Source organism: Anser brachyrhynchus (genome assembly GCF_964034855.1).
Source record: "Anser brachyrhynchus genome assembly, chromosome: 13".
NCBI lineage: Eukaryota > Metazoa > Chordata > Aves > Anseriformes > Anatidae > Anser > Anser brachyrhynchus.
Genome location: NC_137708.1, coordinates 1775621 through 1802255, shown reverse-complemented (window position 1 = coordinate 1802255; position 26635 = coordinate 1775621). Strand labels below are relative to the sequence as shown.

Below are 26635 nucleotides of genomic sequence, written 5' to 3'. Positions count from 1 at the left end.
CCACCCCAGGGCTGGCCCCCGCTGCGCCCGCCCCCAGCGGCCGCCCCGAGCCTCGGCTTGCTTGGGAAGCAGGACAGAGGAGGTGTTGGTGAAATAACTTTATTTAGTGTGATACACGGCTGTGGTCAGACAGTCCACACTCAGAGTAATAGTCACACTTACTTGGCTAACAGCTAGGAGACAGCAGGGCCGGACACACACTCAATATTATACACATCCATAGAGAAGACAGCGGGAAGTGAACTATTTTATTTCACTAGTTACCCCCCCCGTTACTTACGGTCCCCCCCTCCCTCCCCCCAGGTCCGTGACTCAGAACAATAGGAGAGCAGGGGCCGCGCACGCCTGCCCGTGAGAAAGAAGGGGACAGCAAAACCTGTTCTACGGCAGACACGGACACACCGACAAACATCAGCAATTCCCACACGACAGGAGTATGTACAGAGAGGGGCCGAGCTCCCCGCTGGCGCGGGGCACGAAGGACCCGGCCATGCCAGCTGGGACGGTGGGTAAGGAGGGGAGGGGGGGGGACACTCCAGAGTGAAATGGGAAACGACATCCCCGCTTCCTCCTGCGGCCGGCTCATGTGGAGGGGAAGGGGTACGGCTCTCGGAGAACGAGGGCAGGCACCTGCAGCGCGGTGACTTACCGGCAGCAAGCCAACGCAGCCGGAGCGCAGCCCCGGCCCTACGTGACCGGGTGCTCCTCCAGCACCGGCGCCAGCTCCCGGCCCAAGGCTGCCCCTTCCCCTCCATCCCCAGCCCGCAGGTTTCAAAGTGCACGCGCTATGTCAGTGACCGACAAGGCATCCTGCTGGGGGGAGTGTCACTAACCCACCAAACAACGCCGAGCCCGCTCGTACCCTGCACACCCAGCACCTCGTGCTCCTGCCCACCGGCATCCCCTGGCAGCGTGACACAGGCCGGCTGAGAAAAGGAACAGGGAATGGCTTACAACCATCTGGCTGTTTCGTTCTCCTCTCTGTCAACAGACAAACCTCCTGACTCCTGGAGCAGACAGAAGGGGGGGATAAAAACAAACACAAAAACCCACAATAAAAGTTTCTGAAGAGCTCTACTAACATTGTTCGAAACCAGGGGTAGAGACCTGGGCGAAGAGCGAGGTATTTCCCAACCCTGGAGGTCCAAAAGTGACAACAAAACGCACTTCAGCAGCGTACATTCCTCTAGCCGTGTCTGATAATAAATCCCTGCTACCACTGATCCGTTTTGGCAATGTTACAGCTTACCGTTATTCCAAAAGTGACACGTCTATTAGCCCCCCACCCCCCGTAAAGTCTACTACAAAAGCAGAAGCAGCTGTGTGTGATTTCATCAAGCAGCAACCTAGGTACAAAAGCAGAAAAGCTATCACTGGCCTTCAATTTGCTGGGGCTCTCCCAGCCTCCGTGAAGCAGCTCTCAGGTTGTGTGACTAAGAACAGGACAGAGAGGAGGAAAGAACCTGAAAGGCATCTGTGACTCCCAGGGCAGGTGTTGCTGCTGTGGTGACAGACCCTACAGAGCTGCTTGCTTTCGCTGTTGACAGACAGGAGCCTACAAACCACCCTGAGGATCTCTCCCCACCCGGCCTCATGCTGCAAAGCCTCTGTACCCACTTCCTTCGCCACATCTGACAGCCAACACTCACCAAGCACCAACATCCTCCAGATGGGAAGATATTCACACTGAAGGAGCGGTCTGTGGGATGTCTCTGCTACGCGAACGGGAGCAACAAGGTCAAAGCTATCAGTCTGGGGGTTTCCAGTGTTCTGTGTCGCGAGGGGCTGAGCGTAGGGCAAAACTCAGAAGTCGTGAGCAAGAATTAGCCAAGATCATCCACAGAAAGGAAAAACCGAGGAGCTAGCACTGTGCGCGCCCCGCGGGAAGCAAAAGCCTACAACCAGATAACCTGTGCTGTCCAGAAAGGCAAGGCCAAGTCAGACTGACTGGTTTAAAAGGAGCAGCCTTGAAACAGAGGAAGTGGGGATGCAGGACAGACGTGGCTGGAGTGGACAGGGAACTAGTTAAGATGCAAGGCAGTAAAGGAAGGTGGACAACCCACCCCCAAGCTTTATTTTTTTTTCTGTTTTCCCTAACTCGGTGGCTTTTCCATTGCATTCACAAGATACATCTGAGCAGACAGGCTCAAGGTGGAGGAGGGAGGGAGAGAAGAGAAGAGAGAGAAAGAGAGAGTGTAAAGGGCACCACAGTGCCAAAGTGCACCAACATAAAAAATAACCCAAAATAAAAGACAGGACACTCATTCTGCACTCAAGGCTCATACCATGCAGTAAGAGGGGCGGCCGGGGCTGCTCCCCACCAGTAAACAGGGAGTTCGCTCGCTTAGTAGGTTGGTTTTTCAGCCCACAGTAGGGTTGCCTAGCCAATGAGCAGTGATGTTCTTCAGTGAGACTGGCCGGTTGGGGAATGTGCTGCTACAGAACGGGCCTGTTAGCAGGAGCAGCCGCTCTCCGTTACTGGCTGCTCAGGAGGTTTCTCTAGTTTGATGTCAATCACTGAAGGGGACGAGTTAAGGAGATCAACCGTCTCGAGGGAAATAAAATAAAAACCAAGAGGTAGAGAACAGAGAACATGATCAGCATCTGAAAAGGTTGTCAGCTGCCGAGCTGAGCAGAGCATATCCTGCCTGCACAGGATTAGGCGCAATGCCAGGGGACTGGGTATGTCAAGCCCGTCTAGAGAGCAGAGCCCAAGTGGCCATGTCTGCACACAAAACAGCCCTGTGCAAAGAAAGGAAAACATTGCAGTATTTTAAAACTGTGCAAGCTTTACTCTTAGTTTAAGTGGAGCGCTCACACTTCTAATATTTATGTATATTTATCCAGAGACCACAAGCAGGGACCATGATTTATGGGCACAGGTAAGCACCACAGTACGCTATTTCAGCCATGTGTCTGCAAAACCCCAGCAAGAGCCATCCCCACAATGGGCTTACTGACTCTTTTTGCACAATCTGACAAAAGGTAATTGCCAAACCCTGTGACAGCAGGAGAACTGCCGATGAGAAAACAAGGATACTGTCTTCTTTGCTCTTCTCTGGTGTGCTGTCCATCCCAGGTAAGGCAGCAGCCACACGGCGGAAAAGCTGAAAAATAGCAATAGGTGAGCTAAAAATTTGTCAGAAAGAAATGCATGTTAGAACAAAACATTGCTCTACAGCAGATCTTAGAATTGGACAAATATGTTTTTCCACAAGAAACTTAACAGGCTTGGTTAAAGAAATGAAGTTACGGAACGCCTGCAAAGCAGGTGGTTTATGTTTTTCTGTTTCTGAGGTGAACACGGAGTCCTTTTTCAATAGAACAGTTCTTCTAGGGGCGCACAGAAGAACTCCCTCCTGCACTCGGTAAGCAAGTCAGAGGCTACAGTTTCCCATTTCCAGACTCAACTGCTTTTGCACACAGCAACGTTACAGTGCTATACCTGGGACTGCTGACAAACCTTTGGTCTGTTGGGAGGTTGCTCAAGAAGTCCGTGGAATAACTACGGTTTTACAGCCAACCCTTTCAGTTCAGTCCTGCTGCGAGCAGGATGGCTGGCTCAAGTGAGCTGCATACAAGCTACTAAGGAGATGCTAGAGTTGGGCATGACTGCCACATCCCCATAAAAACAGAAAATGGTTTTGCATAATTTTTCTAGTCAATGCTTAGAGCTCCTCCTGCTGACATTAACGAAGCAGCAAACAATACAGACACCATGAGACTGTTGGTGAAAAATACTGCAAAGATCTTTTATTTAAAGCACTAGAGGAATCATCTGATAGTGATGATTTTTCCTCACAGTAGCTTGGCAGGGGCTTTTCATCCACATCTCCAAATTGCATTACTTGGAAAATCAAGCCACTGAGGTACGAACAAGGTGCTGCCATTAGTACCTGCCCTTAACAATTTTAGCCACAGAAATTCTCACTACAAACACCCACTAAGCAAATAAAGCAACAGGAAATTGGAACCAAAGATTACAGTGGATTATATCGAGAAGAGCTAAAAGAAACAAAACCAAGGTCTCCTAATCCCACTGTCAGGTTCTCCCAGCCAGCTGGTGTGCAGCAAACCGGGAAGTACATATCCTAGCCAGTAGCTTCCTGACACCAACCACACTCACGCTCTCTGACGATACCCAGACGTTACAGCTGCCTTATCCTTCAAGTTCTGTCCTGCTTCACAGCAATTTCTGAACTAGGGCTCACAAGTTTACAGCAAGAGGCTTTGTGCACAAATTGAAAGACAAGAAATTTTGTTTAAATGTCTAAAAAATGCAGACTTGTTATTATTTTTCTAACGTAAGGGTAGTTGAAGACTGCGACAGGTTGCCTGGAGAGATGGAGTCACCACCCTTTGAGATATTCCAAACCCAAGTGGAGTCAGTTCTGGGCAGCCTGCTCTAGTTGACTCCACTAGGAGCATGAGGGCTGGCCTAGATGATCTCTAGAGACCCCTTCCAACCTCAATCCTTCTATGATTTCTCTCTGCAGCTTGCCAACAGAGCCAGGAACTTCCACTCTAGTGCATCAGCATATGCTATTACCCTGACTGATGTCAACGGCAATTTTAGACAACAGTGCATTAACGGTTAACAAAAGCAAAGGAAAGGTACAGAATTACGTTTGACGGGCTGCACCAAGTGGTGACATTCCTATTCCTCAGCACATTCTGTTTTTAGATTCTCCTTCCTTTCAAGGTAAGTTAAGTTTCCTTTGCTTTAACAGGGGACTGTTGACACAACAGGAAGGAAGCTTCCCCTAGGTAAATCAGCAGCACTGACCACTGGGCAAGAAGCGTTTCAGGGCCTGGCAATAAACAACACAAGCATCTGGTGGAACGTGAACCCTAAGCAACAGCTTAATCCTCCCACAGAGCAAAAAGTAAAGCACACATTTCCTGTCTTTAAAACAGAACATTGATCTACCTGTTTCACATTGTATCCAGTCTTCGCACTGGTCTCAATGAACATCACATTCAGCTCTTTGGCTCTCTGTTCACCTTCTTCTGTAGTGATTTGCCTGGATAAAGGTGCAAACAGAAGCAGAAAGACAGAAAGGAAAAACAGACAGGAAGAATTAGAGATATGTGACTGAAATGCTGCCAGTGGAAGGCCTCTTCATCACCCCTTACAATAGAGCACAGCCCACAAACGGAGACCTCAGGACCTCTGACTCTTTAGGACCCCTGGGTTCTCCAGCTAAGACAGAAACAACCTCAGGTAAGTTACTCAGGGAACACCCGGACTTAGGACCGCTAATAAAGGACGTTCAGCACGGGATGAAGTTTGTGTGGTACACCTGAGTCTCATTCACAGCACCCTCAAGGGAAGGAAGAATCCCCAGGAGCTGCACCTGATGCAAAATGCAGTTTCCCAAAAGTCACCAGAAGGGAACTCCACGAGATTACAGAATGACATCGGAAAGGCTCCAGCAGCAAGCGCAACGGCAAGTGCTGTGCTGCTGCTTGTGAGCAAGCACCTGGAAATGCGTCTCTGATCAATACCCTGTACATACCTGTTTCACATTACATCCTGCTTTAGCACTGGTTTCAATATACATCATAGTCAGTTCTTGGGCTTTTCTCTCACCCTCCTCTACAGAAACCTGTCTACAGCAACGAGAACAAATCACAGAAAAGAAAAACCAAACCGAACCAAAAAATGATAGTCCAAAAATGATAAAAAAGGAAACTGCAGGAAAAAATAAAAAGCAAACCAAACAGCTACCAACTGAAGCAACGTTAGTAGGAGAGAGAAACTGAACAGGCTGCACCAAATAAAAACAGCCCTATTCTGAGTTCAGCTTTTTGGCACCAGAACTTATCTTGCATCATCACTTGGTTATTACCACAGGGTGAATGGTTTCCAATATGTGTTTTTTGCTTGTTTTTATTTTTCCAAAAAATGTGCTCAGGCTCACGCTGATCCTGTGGCTTTGTCCAGCTTTAAGAGGCCCAGCATTTCAGCCACAGATCTAACTTTCTCTCTGGTCAAGGCAAAGTGGTTTCTTTTAGCAACAGCTGAATATACATCCTCATTCCACACTCATGCCTAGACCAGGACTACTGACTTACATCAAACTCCTAAAATAGGAATTTTTAGTGCTACATTAACTCCAACTGTTACTATTTTTCACACACGTTTCTGGTATTTTTATCTGCACGGCAGTGCTGGGCCAGCTGTCCTGCGCGCACACTCTACCTCTGAACCATCGGGAAATGCATCAAGGCAGAAATTATCCCACTGGGTTTTCCGGTACCACAAGAAAATGGAGAGTGATGTAAACCAGAAAGTCTCAAATCTAAACTCCAGATTATTCAGTTAGGGAGCTGCAGTTATTTCCAGCTCCCAGGCCAGCATAAGAGATACTACCTGGCCAACAAACAGAGCTGTCTCAAGTACAACATCCCAGATTTTGTTCAGTTGCTTTTGTGAGCTGACGTAAGAAACCAGACTGCTCTGAGTTCTTGCAACCCGGATCTCCCAATCCGAATCAGCTACATACATTTATCATATTTCTGAAGCTCTGAGGCACCAGGCTTCCCCCAACATTTCTGGCATGCGAGGCGCAGCTTACTTAGAACGACCTCCACTGGAATTGGGAAAAGCAAAATAGATGGCAAGACTCAGGTGGTCTGCGCAGTGCACACAGGACACATTTCACCACGTGTCATCAGCACAGAGCCTGCACAGCACGCAGTGAAAGCTCACCTTTATCTTTTTCCCCACTGACTCGAACCACCTGTCAGTTTTAGTACTGCCTGTGCTTTTCCTGCTAGGCTTTGCAAACTAAAAACCGACAGCACGACTTGCACAGAGACAAAGGGCAAAAAGCATCTCCCAACACCATTTTGTGCAGCCAGGGATGCTGGCTATTGTCTCACGCAGGCATTTACAAAACACCAAAAACACAAAGAAAAAACAAATGACAATACATTCTGAAGCAGTATTTACACATCAGGAGTGAGTAAAGCAAGGTTTAGAGTTAGAAATGTGACAGCATCCAACAACGAAACAATCAGACTCCTGTTAGGCCCATCATGCCAAAAAAAGCGAACAAACAGGCAACTGAGATATTAGCGCAAGATTTTTTTCTATGAGAACAGCTTTTCAAGGTGTTCTCTTTTGAACAGAAGTGTCTCGTGAACAGGCAAAGAATAAGGTTTTGATTTTAAAAGACTCCATTTTGCTATGAGGTCCATGTATTTCCCAGATTTGCTTTTCTGACATGCTCTCTTTTGCACCAGATAAAAATTCCTCATCACTTCAATGCTTCATATATCCCGTGATACACAAACCACACATTCAGGAACAGCTGGTGCGTGTGAAAGCGTTTCAGTTTAAAGTATTGGCACTGTAAGAAACTGTGTGGCTTACACCAACTTCCCTTTGCCAACTACCAGTGAAGTTGACCGCTGAAATGAAAAACCTTCCTTATCTACAGTGTTTCTCATGTCTTCATAAAGAAGGAAAATCTCTGAAAACATTAATCAGGTTTTGTTAATTCAGCAATCAAGAAAAGATTTTGAAATAGAAAAGCAGAAGTGCAGACCTGTAGCCCTCTAAGAATCTATTACATTGGTTCTGTTAGCTGAAGCAGCATTCCAGGATTAATTTTAAAAGCAAAGTGCTTTACAACATGTCCTAAAACGTGAAATCCATGTGATTTTAAGAGTCTAATTAACTTTTTGTGTCTCTTGGGGAAGTCTGCTTTTGCTAATCTAGTTTCCTCTCACACCTCCAACATCACAGTGTGTGTTACATTATGACATGGAATTTATGTTCACAGATAAACCTTTCAGACAGAGAGGAAATATTTCACGCTGCATCTTGTAACATGAAGAAATTTCACTATGATCTTACAGCTGTGCACGCAGAAAGAGTCATATGCACATGACCAGGGAAAAAAGGTAGACTCCCTTGCTTTTGCAAGACAGTTTTTTGATCTAAGTTTTATCTCCGCATAAAAAGGAAAAGCATTTGGTCAGTTCCTTGCTTTTCCTGGTCAGGGCAGTGAGGCTGCCAGCTCCCCTCCATTACCTCTTGTCTGCCAGGTCAGTTTTGTTCCCCACCAACATGATGATGACATCGCTGCCCCTCTCTGTCCGAACGTCATCGATCCATTTGGAGGTCTGCTGGAAAGAGTTCAAGTCTGCGGGGAAGAAACAGATGGGAATGCTAAGGATAAAGCTTATTTTAAGTGAGGGAGAATAGTTATGAAACTGGCTACGCCTGCATTCAGGTGCTCTCCAGGTCTCCCCACACCATCATAAATGACCCACAAATTGTTTTCTGCCCGGACAGAAAACCAGCAAGGGGCAGAGGGAACATTTCTACCGTTAATCAGCTTTTTGCAGAACTTGTGGAGGTAACATACTACTTCTGCTTACATGCGGTACTTCAAATAAGGAGACACCAAAGCATCACTCACTTGTAATGTCATACACTACCACAGCAATAGTGGAGTCGCGGATGTAGCTGGGAATGAGGCTGCGGAACCGCTCCTGGCCTGCTGTGTCCCAAAGCTGCAGCCGAACCTGCTGGTACCAGGCCAGGGAGAGCAGAGAGAGAGCGCAGGAGAGAAAAGAAAGGAGGAAACTGTCCTTTAGAGAAAAGGCCATTTCTACAATTAACTGCATGCAGCTCAGGCTCAGAAGCTGAGACTGACCTTGCAACCCAACTCCAAATATCCAAACAGCACAGAACTTGGTTTTTCTGGTTTTGTTTGTAGGTAACGTGCTTTAATTACCTCCTTTGCCTGCCTAGAGCTTCTCCCACTCCCTCAGCCACGGCATTCTGGAGAGCTCAAGGCTGTGGCTACCACCTCCAGCCGCTGCTGCTAGTGCTAGCAGGCATGCAACACGGAGCTGACCTTCCTAGTCTACCCAGGATTATTTATGGGGTAGGTACAGGGTCTTGAGGCTCTTTGGGCAATTCCTGCATGGCAGGCATGCAGCTTCCCCAACTCTGACACCAAGTAGTGCAACAGCATCCAATTTCACAGCATCGAGTATTCAGAAGATACTCGTGTCCTTTTCCATATGTCCAATAGCGCCCATTTTCATGCAAGATTAAGGCAATCAATAACTTCAGTTCCAGCAGAAGCAATGCTACAGTGCAGGCATCCTACGACACAAAGGACACGGGGCTCTCCCTTTCTGATAGGGGCAAGATTAAGAATCGAGTACCACATGCTCTGATACAGTTTCATCTCCAGAGCCACAGCTACACCCAAACACAGACTGAGCTGTTGTACGCTAGCACTAATGTCTGGTTTATTTCTCCTCTTTCGCCCTTTTCATCTTCTAATCTCTGTGAGCATCTGGTGCATACACAGTACAGCAACAACCATCGCTGTGCCCATGTGGTGCTGGGACCTGCCTACCTGAAGCACCAACAGCCAAAAAACGCCCAACCACCCCAATGAATGCCCAACAAAAGCTTTCAACAACTGGCAGCGATGCCATTTCCTCCCGAGTTACCACTCCGCACAGCTAGCTGTACGAGCAGCGCCACACTGCCAGAAAACCAGCAGAAAGCTGTCGGCATTCTCAGCAGCCATGAGTTTCACAGGCAGGCAGGTACTGGTTCCCTGCTGCATTTCACAAATTGGTTAGATTTCCCCCAAAGCTGCTCGTTCAGCGATGAGGGGTGGCGGCTGTTGATGCACAGAACTCCGCTTAGTAAGGAGCCTGCGGGACACTGGCTACAAGGCAGAGAACAGCTTCAGAAGGACCAAGGAGTAGTTTGTTTATTAGAAAAATGTATGTGGATGCTTGACAGAGCACGTGTCTGCAAAACATCTTGCTACAAGCAGATTCAAAACAAGGTCATACCCACATCAAGGCATCCCCATGGCTGCCCTGGGACTTCAGGAAGATGAGGGCTTACCGCTGAAGCAATTAGCTCCTGGTTCTGAAGGCAGCACTGATTACAGTAGCAAAGTCAGGGCTCTTCACTACCCCTGGAAACTCAGGGTGATGAACTCCAAGCACTCGGACAGCATTACAGCAGTGCTGGCAGAACAGATTGATGATAATGACTGCTTCAGGCTCCTGCCTTCAGATTTGGCAATGAGGTTCCCTGTGGAGTCCCCAGGACATCACTGCTACAGCAGCCTGTTCACCCAGAAAACGTACCCTGGTGGTGATTTAAACGCTCCAACCTTCAGACTCACAACCAAAAAGGCAACTAGAGGGAGTACCACAGCACTGGGGAAGAACTGGCCCTGGCAATCTTGTAGTGAAAGAAAAATTATTTGAGGGAAGTCCTCCGGCCAGGATGCAGGTACCACGCAGGCTCCCCTGAAGGGAAGCAAGGAATTACCTGCAATATTCCTGCAGTCTGTCGTGTCTACAAGTCAAAGTTTGCCTGTGCCCATTTTGGAGGAAAAAAGAAAATACAAAAAAGCCCATTTTGCCCATTTTGGGGGAAAAAAGAAAATACAAGAAACCCTCTCCCACGTGACAGTGTGCACGAGCACACTGCTGGTCTGGAAAGAGGAGAGTCCCCACCCAAGCATTAACGTAGTCTCCCTGGGGAACGAGGTCACTTCTTGGCTGAGCGGCCCAAGCCGCAGCACGGGGTTTCCACCACCGACCGTTCCACAGGCCACTCGCGCTTCGGGATGCCCAGGGATTAACAGTATGCTAAGCAAATTTTCTTTTTCTTCCCAGCTCACCACACGCTAGCCAGCAGTTTCTCTCTAGTTAGAGCATCTTGGCAGGTACTTGAGTACGCCACAAAGGACTGCCCCTGTTGTGCCCTACCATGAGCAGCACTGAGTTACAGAGGACTCTCTGAGGCTCCAAAATACGGTTATATTAAAGACAATGCACATGCAGAGCTCTTCAGAGTGGAAGGAAACTGTTTTCCTAACCCCGCCAGCCACCATTATCGTGCCCTCAGAAGTACCAGCACAGTCCCTCGCTGACACAAGAAAACTAAAAGCCTCTTAGCCGCTAAGATCGGAACAAAAAGCAGCAACAAGAAAAAATGAAATTATCTGAAAAGATCAGACCATTACTGAGGCACAATGAGATCAGCTATCACTTAATTATTTCTGACATGTCTGGAAGCCATTAAGAATAGCCTAGACTGTGGCAAAATTTTTCCACCTGCCCGGATAAATAGCATCCTATACCTGTCACAACAGTAGGGAGGAAAAGCTGCCGACCTATGCAGCCTGCTGCTCTGTCTCACCCAGATCTGTTCCCAGCACATAAATCATCCCGTGCACATCTGGCACCCCTCAAACCCTAAAAAGATCAGTTTTACATTATTTTGCACCAAGCCACAAATCCTCCTCGAGTCAAGCACTTAAGCTCTAGGACTGGAGCAGAGACCATGCAATTATTTTGTGCTATGATTAATCTCACGCAGTGAGGGCAGTTTGTTATTTTGTTAAGCATTTCTGTTGGCCAAAGTGAAACAACCCCCCTGATCTATAAAGACTCGCTATAACCTAGATTTAGGGCAGAATGGAGATGGGCCAGACGTTTGTGGGGTTTTTATTTGTTTTTAAATCTTCAGTTCTTTCTTTCCTTTGACTCTGTTCACTGGTATGAATCCAGTCTAGCTCTTTATGCTGATATTGTAGCTTAATTGAAAAAGACAGATCAAGTGGAATCTGCAACAAAGTTATAATGAAATAATTATATTTATATCTAATACTTAAATGCTCATGCCAAGAGTTACAGACAATTCCCCTTTAAGGTTGTTTATTCTTTAGAAATGATGGTGGCTATGTCTCTCTCAAAAGCCCTCTGGTGACTTGTACGAATTGTCAGCTCTGTTCTTCAATGAAATGGGAGTCTGGAACCCTCAGAAGTCACAGCACAGCTTCTATTTCAATGGATGTTGCAACGGGTGTTTTACCCAGTCTGACAGGGTTTCATTTGTTTGCCATCTGACGTTACTTGTACTACTTCTCTAGTTATCCAGAGAGGAGACAACTTTTGAGGTTTAAAAAGAACAAAACAAAACAGAAAAAGTAAAAAGCTTTCCAAATTCTACTAATCACCTTTTACTCCAGTTGTTAAAGACATGCAGCCATAACCCCTGTTCACCTACCTGCTAGTCCTCTGTCCTCCATAGCTTGATCTTTGACCAGACCAGAGTTAAACGATTCCCTAGTTTTGGTATGGCGAGCTGGAGTTACCAGTGGTTGTGGGGGAAGATGCTCAAGTACTTCCCCCTCAGCCCACAAAACACCTACAGTGCTGGGGCTGCCGGCCTAGTTTAACTCCTTTCAGATACCATCACCGCTTCCAATGCATAAAAGGCACCCGTTAAAAGCAAGGCCCCTGCAGACACTCAGGCTCAATACCTACTTGTAACGTCAAAGACAATGACAGCCACAGCAGAGTCACGGATGTAGCTGGGAATGAGGCTGCGGAACCTCTCCTGGCCGGCTGTGTCCCACAGCTGCAGCCTGATCTGGGAAATGGAAAAGTGCAGGGGAAGAGGGAAAGGAAGGAGCAGGAAAATGGAAAACAAAACCGAAACTCAAGTGAAATAAAAGTAAAAAGAAAAAAACTGCAAGGCAAACATAACGCAACAAAAGGAAAGTTAAAACGGAACAGAAGTGTGAGAAGAGCCACCGATACCTCTAACTGCGCTCTCGCGGTCACCTCAGCCTAACACATCAGAGAAACCTCCCCCCCTCCACGAGCCCATTAATAACTCGCAGGCATGAGCACATTCTTCCATTTCATCAGAAACCCAAGATATCCCTAAATTACCTTCCAGCACCATCTGTTGACGAGGGAGACAGGCGTACATACCGTAGTGCAGCCTGCCGTGTCAGGACCCCAGCTAGAACGGCTCACAGGCAGGCTGCAGCCTGCAGCGAGCAAGGTGTGGGCACTCCTAATTGTCGGGAGTGCATCACCCAGCTACCAATTCGATTACTCCGCTGGAAAGCCTGATGTGAAGTGCTCAAACACAGTAGCAGGTACAAGCCAGGACGGCAACCACCCTCTAGACTGGCTTATCTCGTGCTGAAACCCACCAACCTAGGAATAAACTGGGAGAGAAGGAAGCACTCCGCTGCCCTCCAAGCGCGAGGCTGTAGCTGTAACGTGGAGCCGCCAGCCTGACGGGAGCGGGGACGGGGCTCCTCATGGCCCCGCTTCGCTCAGCGCCACAGCTCCCTGGGCATAGCTGCACGCTGCAGACAGCGTACCATGGTTACACTCTGGGGGAAGCTATTCAGAGAGAGTTCTGAAGAACCCAGCTCACGTATGTTTGTTCCTTCTGCTGGTCAGTGCATGCTGCCCCCAGGCCATCCTGAGAGCTGGGTGACCCAGCACAGGTATAATTTCAGGATATGTTATCGAGTGTGAAGACTTATCAAGTATGTTGAAGCGTCTGCTGCGGTTAGAGGCTTCGCATTCTTCATCTCGAGCACTGCAGTCAAAGACTATTGCAAAATCCAGCATGAGCCCCAACTGAGAAACTCTTTCATTGCCTGAACTTTCCTGGCTCAGTGTGCTGGTATTTCTCCCTCCTTTTACACACATTCAGCAGCTCTGTTACTCTGACAGGCTTTATGGGCTCTACAGGCCAGCTACATAATCGAGAAAGCTAACCTAATAGCAGACATTTTCTGCATAGCAGGCCAGTGGGCGAATGGCATCGTGACCTACACAACTACGAGAAACCAAGACTGCACCCGAGGACTGTGGGCTGCTGCAAACAGCGCCCAGACATTCCGCCTTGCCTTCACACGTGTCAAGCTGCCTTCCCAAGATCTTCTACCCCTGCTAACAGCGCTGAAGAACGTCATCCAAGTAGTTCCTCTCAAACAAAGGCTAAACAAGGTCTCTTCTAACAGAGAATCACTGGTAAGGTGGGACAGAAGCACTCGCAAATCTCACTACGCACAGGGATGAGAATTCAGAAGCAACAGACCCCAAGCGATACAGAGGACATCCACCGCACCACCCACCCTCCCCTCCTCCCAACAGCTTCCTTCTTCTCAGCCAGTAATAAAATTAGCAAAAAGGCAAGAACTAGAAAAACTTGAGCTAGCAAAATGACAAATACTGAAAGACAGGAGAGGGATGTGAGGGGTCTCTTTATGCAAGCTAAATGCAGAATTGCTTTATTAACAGTAAGGCAAAACTGTGTTACAAACAGAGCCTTTCTACGAGGAGGAACTGTGCCACCGCTGCTTATCCTGAGTGACTTCAGGACTTGGAACCACCTGGGGTGTGCTCATGCCCATTTCTACTGACAACCCCAGCGGCAGAGCTGCAAATTCTGGGAGCAAACCGTGCCTCTGGTAGGCACGTGCAGCAGACAGCTCGCTCCCCCGGGATACGGACGTTAGCTTGCCCCAGTTCTGCATGAACGGATTTGACTTCATTCTGGAGGTTTTACGTATTAGCAAGCACCAGAAATGGGAGACTGGGTCAGCGCCTCGATTCAACAAAGGCTGTCCCTCGGAAGGCTGCCGGGGGAATTCAGCAGCCGTCGAAGGAACAGGCAGGCAGAGCAGCACGCGTGGCAGCTGCTGCTCCCCTGACTGCAGTTGCCATGCTATCACACGGACGCCTCGCTTACCGTGCGATCTTCAAGGTACATTGTTTTTGACAGGAAATCAATTCCAATGGTTGCCTGAAAAGAAGAAAAGCATTAGTAACTGCAACTCGCCCCCCAGCATCTGCAAATCAGACCTTTCCATACAATCTCTGAAAAACACTGACTTGTAGTTAAGCCGTTGAAGTCATTTGCGTTCAGTAGGTGATACAAACAAAGCCATCGAGGTATCTCCACCATCTTCATCTCCCATTATTCCTCCAACACCTCCGAACCGCACCAGATCCTCCAGGCCTAATTTTACCTCTCAGACATTCAGGCATCTTAACTCAGATCATATCTCTCCTGTCATCTCCCTCTGGCTCACAGCAACACAGTCTGCTAAGACTTCTCTTATTAGAAATAACCAGAAGGTAGAGCAAGTTACATAAATTGTGAGCCATGTACTGAAGCCTAAAGTAACGGTGATTCAGGGCTTTCCAATTGAGAGCGCGCTTCCTTTTCAGCGACAATCAGAAGCTTCGTTTCCCTGGCAGTTCTTCCTGCCAGCCTCCTTCCATTCATGTTTCCATCCCTGTACAGCAATTCCCGTGCAGAAACATTTAAAGAAACTTACTAAGTCAGAGGAATTAAACGTTCCCAGGCATTTAAACCAAGCAGGTGTCCCGGCCCATCCCAACCCCAGGAAACAGCCACTGATGTGACAGATTTCAGTATTTTAGGCCATCCCCAGACTCAAACACAGGCACGATGTGTCCCGGAAGGGCTCCGTTAGAACATGAACCACCTGACAGCAGAACAGACCACAACCGTCAATTTCTGTCGTTAGCACTTATTTCTAGGTGCCCTATTTCCTGCAGCCCAGACACAGTTTACAACAACTACGGTGACAAGATAAACCCACTACAGCGCCGTACAAGAGTCAGGAGTAAAAGAACCATGCAGAAAGCACAAGAGGATCCAGCTTCAGTAAGTGACTTGTCCTCAAGAAAACCACCTTCTCTTTTCTTGGCCAGCTTAAAACTACTCCAGTCTAAACCAGCACCTCTTCGTGGCCTGCACTAAGAGAAAACACCAGTCTCGTCTTCCTTAAAGGTATTTGCTACTCCCTTAAATACCACTAAGTGCTTTTGATGCAACTCACTCTTCCCCAAATCTTCAGGCCTCCTACACATCCTCAGCTTTTCAGCCTGAAGCCTCTTCATCCCTACCCTACTCTCTCCCTGCCAAAATTCCCCTGGCTTTTTCTATCTATAGCCTTTTAGTTGAAAAAAAAAAAAAATCGAGAGAGAGAATACACCGTGCTGACATCTTGTGGATCCATCTAGGCGCTCTGGACTCAACTATTCCTGTTTAAATGGAAAGGTCTATAACGATGAACGAGATCAAAAACTATCGTAAGCACGTTTTTGTCTTATTGTCTCTCTCCATTTCCTGATGCTTCACGCCCATCTTCAGTCATCCTCACCATTGTCTCCTCTCTGTTCACTGACCCCATAAACCACCGTTTCTCCCCGTTTTCCTCAAGCTTCTCAAATAGCCAGACTGGATTTAAACCTTGCTGCTCTTCTGCACGCCGCACTTCCTGATAATATACAAGATCCTTGGGCTTAACCACAAAGTCTCATCTACATTTCAAGGCACATTACCACCTCACAAACGACGCTGAACTGACATCTCCTGGAGAGAGGCGTTTGCCCTAACAGCTCCCACAGGGGCACGTTTGAGTAGCGGAGAGGAGAGGCACTCATGCAGAAGCGGCTGCACCACATACCTGGTAAGTATTGTCGAAACTGTCGTACATAAACCTGGTGATCAGAGAGGTCTTCCCAACTACAAAAGAAGAGGAAAAAATTACTTCCGAGCAGCAGAGGAAAAAATAACCGCTGCTGGGGGGTGACGTGCCGGGAGCACCGGTCACCAGAACCACGCTGCCAGTGGAAGGCCGTCCCCCGGGCACTGGCTCCTGTCATTTTGTGAATAATTTCCCGGCTGGTTATTTTGCAGAAGAGCGCTAGGCCAAATGAATCCATGAAAGTAAAAAAATTAACGATGATGATGAAAACTTGGTCCTCAGCTTAGGTGCGTTGCACTGCATGTGACAAAGCGCTATCTGCTTGCTCTGAGCCAGCAGTAAATCTGCTTTGTTATTCATATTTTGCCACTTATGTAATCACCAAGCCCAGGGTTTCTAGAGGCAAACATCAGAATCCAACACAGGCGCTCTTCAGCTGCCTCTGGCTCCACAGAAGGGCAACGTTTACCACTTGGATTTTAGATGTTACAAACTTTATTTGCAATGAGGTTTTTGATACACAGTAAACTTTGACAGCTCGCTTAAAAAGTTTAAATTTACGTATTCAAATACTGCCTAGAGACAAGGTGCAGAATTGAGAGGAGTGGGAACCGAATAGAAGATCTCAGATTCTCTCTCAGGGAGGGGAAGGAGGCCAAGGAAAATACAAAGGGCACGGGTAGAGGAGAAAAAGGGCAAGGGAATAAATCGCTGGCTGACAGGAGGCTGTCAAACTGCGCACGCCGAGCTGTCACAAACGGGCTGGGCAAACGCCTGCCAGCGGTAGCGCCGGTCGCGCCTCGCTGCGGCTGATGGGGCCGGGCAACTCCTGGAAACCCCTCCGGGACCTGCAGCCGGCCGGTAACCGGGGAGGACGGCACGGGGGCGGCACCGGAACGCGGCCGCCCGGAGCCGCGGCCTGCCCGTGGGCCGAGACAGGCGGGGGGGGGGGGAGGGGGCGGCTGCACGACGGGGCCGCCGCAGCCCCGGCGGGGCCTCCACGCCCGGTAGCGGCCCGGTAACGGCCCCCGAGGCCGCGCCCCGCCCGCCGCCTCGCTCACCGCTCTGCTCGCCCAGGAAGACGAGCTTGAACTTCCGCAGCGGGTTCCCGAAGTCGCCGCCGCTGCCGGGGCCGGACATGGCGGCGGGGGGGGGGGGGGCGGACTGGGCCTGGGCCTGGGCCGGGGCCGGGCCGTGAGCGAGGAGGAGCCGGAGCCGCAGCCGCCGCCGCCGAGCGCTCGCCGGCACCGCCGCCCCGCCCGCGTCACTTCCGCCGCCGCCGCCGCGCTGACGTCACGGCGGCGGACGGGAGGGGCGGGCACGGCGGCGGGCGGGGGCGTGGTCAGGGCGGGAGGGGGCGTGGCCTCGGCGGGAGGGGGCCGGGCATGGCGGCGGGAGGGCCCAACATGGCGGCGGGGGGCGTGGCCATGGCGGGGGGGGCGGCCATGGGGGGGGGGGGGGGGGGGGGGGTCCCAACATGGCGGCGGGGTGGGTGCCGTTCAGCTCTCTTCTTTGTCCGCCTCCTCCTTGTCCTCGTCGTCGTCCCGCTCCCCCTTGAGGCGCTGCCGGGCGAACTCCTCGATGACGATGTCCTCCTCGCTGCAAGGCACGGGCACGGCACGCTCAGCCCCGCCGTGCCGCCGCGCCCGGCCCCGGGGGGAAAGGAATAAGGGGAGGGCAGCGGGGCTCGGTTACCTCCTGTCAGCACGCAGCGGGGCCGGGCCGCGACGGGGAAAGAGCGAAAAGAAAGAGAGTCAGCCGAGATGGGGCCGGGAGAACGGGGAGACTCCACGGGGAAGGCGAAGCGAGCGGCTGCCGCCCTGGAAGCCGCCCTCCGCCGGGCTTCCCCGGGCTGCCAGACCCCAAGTCCCCACAATCAGATCCCGTCACGGAGCGTTAAACACACAAACCACACTGCAGAAATTTAGGAGGCAACGCTGGGCGTGGGGCTGCCAAGAACTGGCTCGTGACCCCACTCCTGCCGCCCGTGGTGCCGCAGGGGGTGTCACACCGCTGGGTGTCACACCGCTGGGTGTCACACCACTGGGTGTCACACCGCTGCGACGCCGGCACAAGGCTTGGGTGTTTTGTCCAAGCACACTGTGACACCAGCACAAATTTGGGTGTTTTGTCCAAGCACACCTCCGTAGTCCCACGCCGAAGCGGGGCAGCGCACTGGTCTGTGGTGGCTGCACGCGGTTTGTGTCCCACAGGCGTAAGGAACCCCCGCTTACCTTGGCTTGTCTGTAGTCCGTTTATGAGCACGCAGCACGGCGAGGCAGGCGTGGAAAGAGACAAACACACAGGTTGATGCAGCAGTGGCCCTTTGGAGACATCTCTTAATGCTCGGGTGCTTTTCTAGACAGACACTTGGATGGGTTGCAGGGGGGGCAGAGCTGCTCTCCCCGTGCTCAGGACACCAAGATGACTGCTGTGTGAAACCCAGCACCAGTTGGATGCGGTGCTGGTGCGCATGGGAAGCATGGAGGAGTTTGGGGAGGAAGAGGGAAGAATAGGGACTGTTCAATGTGGAGTGGTGCAAGCGAAGGCCCGCTGGCTCGTTTTGTGGAGTGCTTCACCTAACCTTTGGGACTGCCCAGTGCCATCACTCCTACCAGTTCCCATCTGAACGGGAACTGCCTTTTCCTCCTGGGTGCTCTCGCTGCGTCCCAGGCGCCACTTACCGTCCGCAGGCTTCGGGTGCATCAGGATGACGGGCAGTTCAACGCCAACGTCGCTGGAAGGGAAAGCTCTTCTTTCAGCGAATCCACCCAGCACCACACTACGTGGGCCCTGAGCACCACGCCGTGCTGGCGCTGGGCGCTTGGCCCCACAGGCACCTCCCTGCTTACCTGGAAGTGAGATCCCCCAGGATGCTGCACCACAGAGAGAAGGGACAGAAATCAGCCAAGGAAAGGAGGGGAGGAGTTAGCGTTTGATTTGAGATCAATTAGAAGACGCTTTAGCATGGATGAGGGGCAGTGGTAATGGGGTGGAAGGGGACCAAGGGGACCCAGCTGCCCCACAGCCACGGGGAGCGGGGGATGTCCCTGCTGCCCGTGCCCGCGAGCCTCACCCTCCTCGGGACACCACCAGGTTGACCTTCACTTTGTAGGACACCAGGATCCCCAGCACCTCCTTGTCCATGCCGGGCCTCAGGCTAGGAGAGAGGCAGAGCGGAGCAGTGAGATGCCACCATCCCTTCTACCCCTGTGACAGATCCTGGGGCTGTCTCCATGCCCCAACTGACATGGGGTGCGCTGGGGTTAGTGGGGAGGGACAACGCAGCGTGGCAAAGAGAGGGGAGGGATGGCTGAAACCGCAGCTTCTGGAGGCCACTTGAGCTGCCTGAGCGGGGACTTTCCCCTGACACAAGCCCGGCTCTTACATGGTGGTGGAGGCCAGGTTGGTGTCCTCGTGCTTGAGCTTGCCGTCCAGAGCCAGGCCTCGCTTCTCGCGGTTGGCCGAGAGCGTGGGGGTGACGGAGTACGTTTTGGAGAAGGTGGAGTTGGCCGCCACGTTCTCGCTGGAAGGGGCAGGAGAGGAGAGCTCAGGGCCGGCAGCACCCTGATGGGTGCTCAGCACCACACCAGGGCAGGGCAGGGCCCCCTTCCTGCCCCATCCTCCCCGACGCAGCTGTCTGGGCTCATTTCCTCCTTTTGTTCCTTTCTACAACCACTTCTTTTTTTTCTACCCCCCCCACCTTTGCTCTGTCCCTCCTCTTTTTCAGGGGCACAGAGGCCTTGCCTGACTGCAGCTGGCCTCAAGATGCAAAATGGGGAGAGGAAGCAGCCTGGGGACAGCTGTGCACCTTCCCCCAGGGACATCCCCCAGCTTGTGCTGGGGGGCTCGACGTCCACAGCCTTCCCTCTCCCCTGCTTCCTCAACATCTGCTCTTCTAACACTGATTTTTTTTTTTTTTGCTGCCCAGTTTAAAACCATCATCACCACCCACTCCTCGTTCACTTCCTCCCTCTTCTCCCCCATGCCACGCTGCGTGCCAGATCTTTTTTGCTCACTTTATCTCCTCCATGCACACAGTCTTCGTGTATTTATCCAGCGAGTAGAGAACCACGTCCGTGATCTGATCGACTGAGGCAGACGAGAGGGAGCAGCGTTGGTGCGGTGCCAGGGGCCCGGGCGCACATTCCCCATCCCCAACACCAACACAGCGGGCACCAGGACGTGCCCCTCGCACTCGCTCTCACCTGAGATCTTAATTTTTTTCACAATCTTGTTGGTGGTGTTGTTGATGTTGACAGTCACGTTGATGGGGTCTCCGTGGTAGTAGATCTGCCGTCAGAAGAGACTCAGTTACATGGCCAGTGAGCGGGACTGGGGACAGAGATGTCCCGGTCCCCATTTCTGGGGAAGTACATGGTGGCACGAGGCAGGGGACAGCCCTTGTGCTGACCTCCTTGTCCAGGGAGGCCTCGAGGTGCAGGGGCTTGTCAGACATCATGAACTGCCGGGTGGTCTCTGACTTGGGCGCGGGGCCCGTTTTCATGGGTGCAAACTGGATCTTTCGGATGATGAGGCGCACCGAGTTCCTGCGGGGCGAGAAGCTGTCGCTGCCGGGCACCCTCGCGCACAGGGGGACAGACACGGGGCTTGTCTTTGGGGGCACCTCAGCTCCTCTAGTCAAACCATGCAATCTACAGCCTGCTGTTAGGACGGGGAGGGTGCAGGCATGGGCACCAGCACCCTTCCTACGGGCAAAGTCCCCAATCCAAGTGTGACACCAGCTGATGGCACAGCCTTGGCCTGGCCCTGAGCTGGCCACCCCAAAATGGCCTGGTTGTTCATTTGTTCATTTTTTTGGCCGTGGGGAAGTAAAGGGTTCCCCCACAAATACCTCTTGTGGATCTTCTCCTCCAGGTTTTCAGCACAAAACCCTTTCACCTCGAAGTCCACGCCGCAGGCCTGGGGGCACACATCGCGTTACAAAGCAGGGGGGGCTCCGAGCTGCCCGAGGTTCAGGCTTGTTCCCCTCCTTCCTCCATCGCATCCCGGGAGATCCCAGCCCTGGATCCACCTGCCTGTTCCCTCCAACCCTCACCCCACCTCATGGCCACCTCCCCACGACTTGGCCATGGGGACACGGGTTGGGGACAGCATCTGACCTTCCCCACGTCGTCTGGTCCCGGCTGGAGGGTGACCGAGCAGGGCAAGTTGGTGGCAACCTGGGCAGGAGAGGGAAGGAGCAGGTAAAGAGCGTGCCCGAAGGTGAGCCCCGGTGCACACCACGGAGCCGTGGGGACGGGGAGGAGCAGCCCCTACCTCGAAGGTGAAGGGGTACGCGTTCTCGCCGAGCTTCTTCATCAGCTTCTCCTGCAGAGGGGTGAGGGTTTTGGGCACCTGGTCGGGCACCGGCGGGAAGATCTGCGTGGTCAGGACATAGAGGTCCTTCCTGAAGGTCAGCCCGATAACGTCGAGGTCGTCTCGGCCGTAGCGGAACGCGCAAGTCAGCGTCACGTACACTGGGGCCGCCGCGGGGGTGCGAGGAAGGCAAGGCGCAGGGGGAGAGGGTTGAGAAAGGAGGAAAGAAAGAAAAGCTGTGTTTATATCTCATTGGCATTAAAAGCAAGTTATTTACAGAAATATGACTGTTATTAAGACACGGATCTGACACCAAGTATAAAGTTAACAAGATCCATCGCATCCTTCTTCAAGGCACGGGCAGCTTCAGAGCTTTTTCTCCCGCCCCTTGTAACGTGGATTCTCGTGCCTTAATACCTTTTCTGTCCTTTAGGTACTCCGGGTCGATCAGACAGACGCCATCTGCAAACAAGCAAAAAGGAAGGGGCAGAGAGCTCGGCATGCCAGTAGGAGAGAAGATCCGTGTAAAAATACTGTATTTTTTAAAGTCAAAACAGTCTGCTCATCGGCTGGAAGGTGGCCGAAGGGAGCTGCCTGTCATGGGGACGGTGGCACTCCCTTGAACGTCTCCCCCAGCAGTGCAGCAAAGGGATGTTATCTTTAAAGGTATTTCTTTTAAGGCGTTTGTAGGAAAATGCCCCAGGGGCCGGCCTCCTAGGCCACTCGCTGCTCCCAGCACTTGGGGGGACCCCACTCACCCACAGAGTCCACCGACTCCACGTGGTCCACAAAGTCCCTCTTGCCCAGGTAGATGGACAGCTAGGGGAGCACGTGGCAGAAGGAAACAGTGGAACAGGTTAGTGATTGCCATCGAACTGCCCCAAATTTTCAAGCCCTGGGTTGCGTTGCAGAGCTCTCTGACCCTGCAGGCGTTCAGGGTGTTAGACCAGGCACCACATTTAAGGGGTCATGTAGGGTTTTTAAAATATTCCCGTTGAAAAGTGGTGAGCCCAGTGGTGGCATCATAACAGGTAGAGAGAAATCGGGAGATTTCAAAGGGAATGAAAACCCAGACCATGTCCCCCGTGCCCACCCACACCGGGGGCAGCCCTGTAGGTGCCTGCAGGGACTCACCTTGCCATTGGGGCTCGTCTTCTTGAACACCCTGAGGAGGAAAAACACACACGGAGCGGTTGGAACGGCCACGGCGAGGCTGGGGGCAGCACTGCCCGCTCCCCAGGCGGGGAGGGCACGGCCACGCATCCCCCTGGGGCGAGAGGAGCGTCCCCAGGAGCTGCACCAGGCGATGTCCCAGCCCTTACAGAGACACTTACTTTGCTCCATCTGCCATTTTAAGTCAGGTGCCGCGCGGCTTGGATCTGCAGGGAGAGAAGGGGGAAAATGGTGGAGGTGAGGAGGGGGGAGCCGGCAGCCATGCCAGCAACGGGGACAGAATTGTTCTCAGATGCTGCAGTTGCAGCTGGGGCCGCCCCGTTTCCCCAGGACTGCGAGGATCTGGGGGGTGCACGCTAGCGGTGAAGCTGCTGGAGACCCGTCGGGACTAGCTGAGCGAGCAAGCTCCATCTCCCAGGCTAAAAGGCAACAAGGAGGAGGTGAAAATGCAAGACTGATGCCCCATGCAGGGCAGGCTTTATTAAAAATAAGGGGAAAGCACAGGGTGGCTCCCAGGGGAGCGAGTGTGAGTCTGGGAAAAGCAAAGAAAATGAAAAACAGGCTTTAAGGTGCTCTGATTTTATATATTTTCTTGTCTGCAGGAAATTTGCTGCCAGGACTTAACAGGAGGAACTTGCTCATGTTGTCCCGTCGCTCACAGGAGAGCGAGGAAGCCGCAGATAGAACAGCTGCAAGCCATCCAGCTGCCCCACCGGCCCCGACCCATGGCCCTGACCCCGGCACGTCCATCCCACTGCTCCGAGCCCGCACACCGGCGGCGTGGGACCTCCCGGGCTGGGGCTGCCTGCAGTTTGCTTGCTCAAGCCCGGCGTCCAGAATTAAACTGCAAATATCTCGCTGATCACCGGCTGATTTGCGGGGAGATTAGAAGGGATGAGCTCGGCTTCGTAAACTTAGGCTGCTCTGACATTAGCAGGGCTTAAGCCCAGGCAGGATTTGATGCCCTGGGGGCGTGTGGGCAGAGTTGCTCCTTTACGTAAGCAGCGATGCTGGAGAGAAAGAAGAAGCTGATACAGAGGGAGCAGGGGGAGATGATGATCCTCTTCCCCAGGGAAAAGAAGGGATTAGTCCCAAACAGAGGATCTGTGATTCCCTCAGGTGCTGCGGGGGGTGTGAAGCTCGGGCATCCTCATCTGCAGGGCTCCTTGGGCAGCAGCAAGAGGGGATGCAAAGGGACTGGGAGCAGAGTGGTGCTGCGGGCTCAGCCCTCTGCGGGGCCCAGGAACTGGGGAAAAGGGGATGAAAGGCAGGGGAGAGGAGAGCTGGAGCCTCCTCTGTGTGTGCCGAGGCTCCCAGAGGGGCGACTGGGACTCCTCCTGGCTTGGCTGAGCTCTCCTACACCGCTACGGATGCCTCTGCCCATGCTGAAATCCATCTGGGCAGATTTTTCGGCCCCGAGCCTCCCTCCTTCCAGCCCCGAGTCCGGCACCGATGTCCCTGCCCCACAGCACCCCACGAAGCAGCCGGGGCCGTGCAGGTAGCACTCACCTGGGCTGGGTGCTGGTCTCCTCCTCCTCTCCCCGACGTCCCCCTGCCGCCCGGCACCGCGGGCTGCTCCCCGTCCTGCGGCCTCTTATACCTGCCCCGGCCCTCCCCCGGCTCCCGGCTGGCTTTGGCTGGAGATGAGTCGTGGGGGGGGGGGGGGGAGAGGTATTTTGGGGCTCGAATCCTATTAGTTGATTAACCGGGGAGACGCTCCGTGAGTAAGAGTGGGCTATAAATACGGCTGCTGCTGGAGCCCCGAGAAAGCAGATTATGGAGCTTGGCGGAGCTTAGGAGCAGGGTGATGCTAATTGAGCCGGACGGTCCCGGCGGGCAGGGGTGCCCACTCCCACGGGATCACCCCACCACCGCTCCCACTGCACGTGGAGCCGGGACAGCCCCAGGTTCGGTGGTGGAAGGGAGGGAAGGGGCTGCCTGGTTTGATTCCTCCCATGGCCAACGTGCCTGTGTGGCTGGGACCTCCAGGTCTGGGGGCTCCCCACATCCTAAAACCTGCTGGGGGGTCAGGTGGAACCCCAAAAACTGCCAGCGGGTGAGAACAGAGGGCTGCTGGTTTAGGAGATGACAGGGAGTGCGCTCACGAGGGCAGCCCTCACGCCAGCTCCGCTCCCGCTGCCATTTCGTAACACCGCAGGCCGGCCTCGCCTGACCCCATTAGCACATTATTAATTCAAGGTTTGCTGCTGCAAATAGGAAACTTGGGAAAGTGTGGAGCGGATTGAGCTCGTGGCGGGCCGGGGATCGCCCTCCCGCAGCAGCGCCCTCGGCGTGCTCCGCGGGCAGCGGGGACAGGGCAGAGCCCGAGGAGCAGCACCGCAGCCGCCAGCTCCCCTCCCGCACCCAGCCCGGCTTTAGGTGCCGGCACGTGCTGACCGGGGCCGGGACTTGTGATCCCTTTTAATTGCACACAGGAGAGCTGCTTAGTTTGCAGATTAGCGGGCACTATTTCTGCCAAGGGCAGGGGACACGTGAACCGTGACCTTCCCGGCAGCAAAGGTCCCTGACACCCTCGTCCGTGCTGGTCCCAGTGCGGTGCCCGTGGTCCCGGGTGGCCACATCCATCCCCGTGCTCACACCGGTGTGTTTGCAGCCAGGTGCTGGGACACCACGAGGACCAACCCTTGCTGGTAGTTGCACCCCGGGATGATTCTCCTGGAGCCACCCCTCTGCCTGACTTTGGTGGCCGTGCTCCTCTGTGGGGTGATGCCTTTCTCCTGTTCAATAAACGGCAAAAAGCTGCATGCCTCATCCCAGCCTGCCCTCCAGGGCCCCGTGCGGCTCAGCCCACTCACACGCTGCGGCAGCGCGGGCTGACGGGTGCAGACGGCGACGATTTCCGAAAGCCCCTGAGAGCTCCGTGTCTTCTTCCCCTGATCTGGATTAGGCGACGTGGACGGCGCTAATCCCACCCGCCACCAAAGCCAGGCGCCTCCGGGGCCGTGGGGAATTACTGCCGCGCCGTTAAGTAACAGCCGGGAGCAGCGCTGGCACGAGGGGGTCCCGGGGGGACGGGGTCTCTGCCACCACCCTGACTTGCTCCTGTCCTCGGGACGTGATGAGGGATGCAAGCACCAGCAGCCCACAGCCGCCAGCCCGGAATAAACCAGGCTGCCCAACTTCTCGGTGGCCCTGGCCACAGGTTCCTCTGTGTCACCGGGAGCCCGGGGGGATGCCGGCCCAAGAGGAAGCCTTGGAGAGGCTTGGGCAGACGGTGCTGGTGGAGCGCCCCCGTGCCTGGGGCTCCTCGCTGTGGGGGGATGGCTCCTGAAGCCCAGGTGCCAGCCTGGGCTGTGCAAAGAGTCTGAGGAGAAACACTGGGGGGGCGCAGCCCCCGCTGCCCCACGTCCCCTGCAGCAGCTGGTGGCTGCAGCTCGTCTGTAATTAACGGGGCGCTGCAGCGCTAATCGCCAACGCAGCCCGGGGCAGAGCTGCCCAGCACGTGCGGGGCCCTCTCACTGCCTGTGGCAGGAGCGAAGCCTCTCTGTGAACCCCAGCAGCCCCCCGGGACTGTCTGCAGCCCTGCCGCAGCCCCCCCTCCTCCCCGAGCCCTCCCCAAGCCCCCGCACCCTGGAGCCAATCCCCCCTGAACGCAATTAGGGGTGCCCGGCTCCCTTGGGCACCCGATGCCCGCGGCATCGCCGTCCCAAAGTGGCTGGAGCTGGCCCCACGTGGGCTGCGGTGCCCCCAGGAGCGGGCGTTTCGGTCGCTGCCACCCTGAGCACACCTCAGGGTGATGCCACGCAGCCTGCTCTCCCCTCTCCTGGGGCACAACCGAG

At 53.2% G+C, this 26635-nt stretch overlaps 2 protein-coding genes across 6 annotated transcripts; both read right to left on the bottom strand.

Annotated features, from left to right (window-relative positions):
• Nucleotides 1–83: 83 nt before the first annotated feature.
• Nucleotides 84–17633, bottom strand: RAB41 (RAB41, member RAS oncogene family). 3 transcript variants are annotated; one of them, XM_080554299.1, is made up of 8 exons: nt 17405–17633; nt 16323–16381; nt 14573–14626; nt 12337–12442; nt 8045–8156; nt 4931–5024; nt 3041–3107; nt 84–2517 (listed from the first exon to the last, which is right to left on the bottom strand). In XM_080554299.1, exons 1-8 carry the CDS (start codon nt 17481–17483, stop codon nt 2453–2455), a joined length of 636 nt encoding a protein of 211 aa, XP_080410425.1. In that variant the 5' UTR covers nt 17484–17633; the 3' UTR covers nt 84–2452. The 3 variants fall into 3 exon arrangements, with proteins under 3 accessions (XP_080410425.1, XP_080410423.1, XP_080410424.1); XM_080554297.1 differs by lacking the exon at nt 12337–12442 and adding an exon at nt 8436–8544; XM_080554298.1 differs by lacking the exon at nt 12337–12442 and adding an exon at nt 8436–8541.
• A 175-nt stretch (nt 17634–17808) lies between these two features.
• Nucleotides 17809–26609, bottom strand: ARR3 (arrestin 3). 3 transcript variants are annotated; one of them, XM_080554276.1, is made up of 14 exons: nt 22997–26609; nt 22797–22827; nt 22421–22481; nt 22080–22124; nt 21624–21823; nt 21467–21526; nt 21199–21266; nt 20758–20893; nt 20552–20636; nt 20363–20435; nt 19732–19869; nt 19420–19503; nt 19196–19219; nt 17809–19080 (listed from the first exon to the last, which is right to left on the bottom strand). In XM_080554276.1, the coding sequence occupies exons 1-14, from the start codon at nt 23011–23013 to the stop codon at nt 18867–18869; spliced, it is 1236 nt and encodes a 411-aa protein (XP_080410402.1). In that variant the 5' UTR covers nt 23014–26609; the 3' UTR covers nt 17809–18866. The 3 variants fall into 3 exon arrangements, with proteins under 3 accessions (XP_080410402.1, XP_080410401.1, XP_080410403.1); XM_080554277.1 differs by having other exon boundaries at nt 17828–17942; nt 19024–19080; nt 22797–26609; XM_080554275.1 differs by having other exon boundaries at nt 22797–26609.
• Nucleotides 26610–26635: the final 26 nt, after the last annotated feature.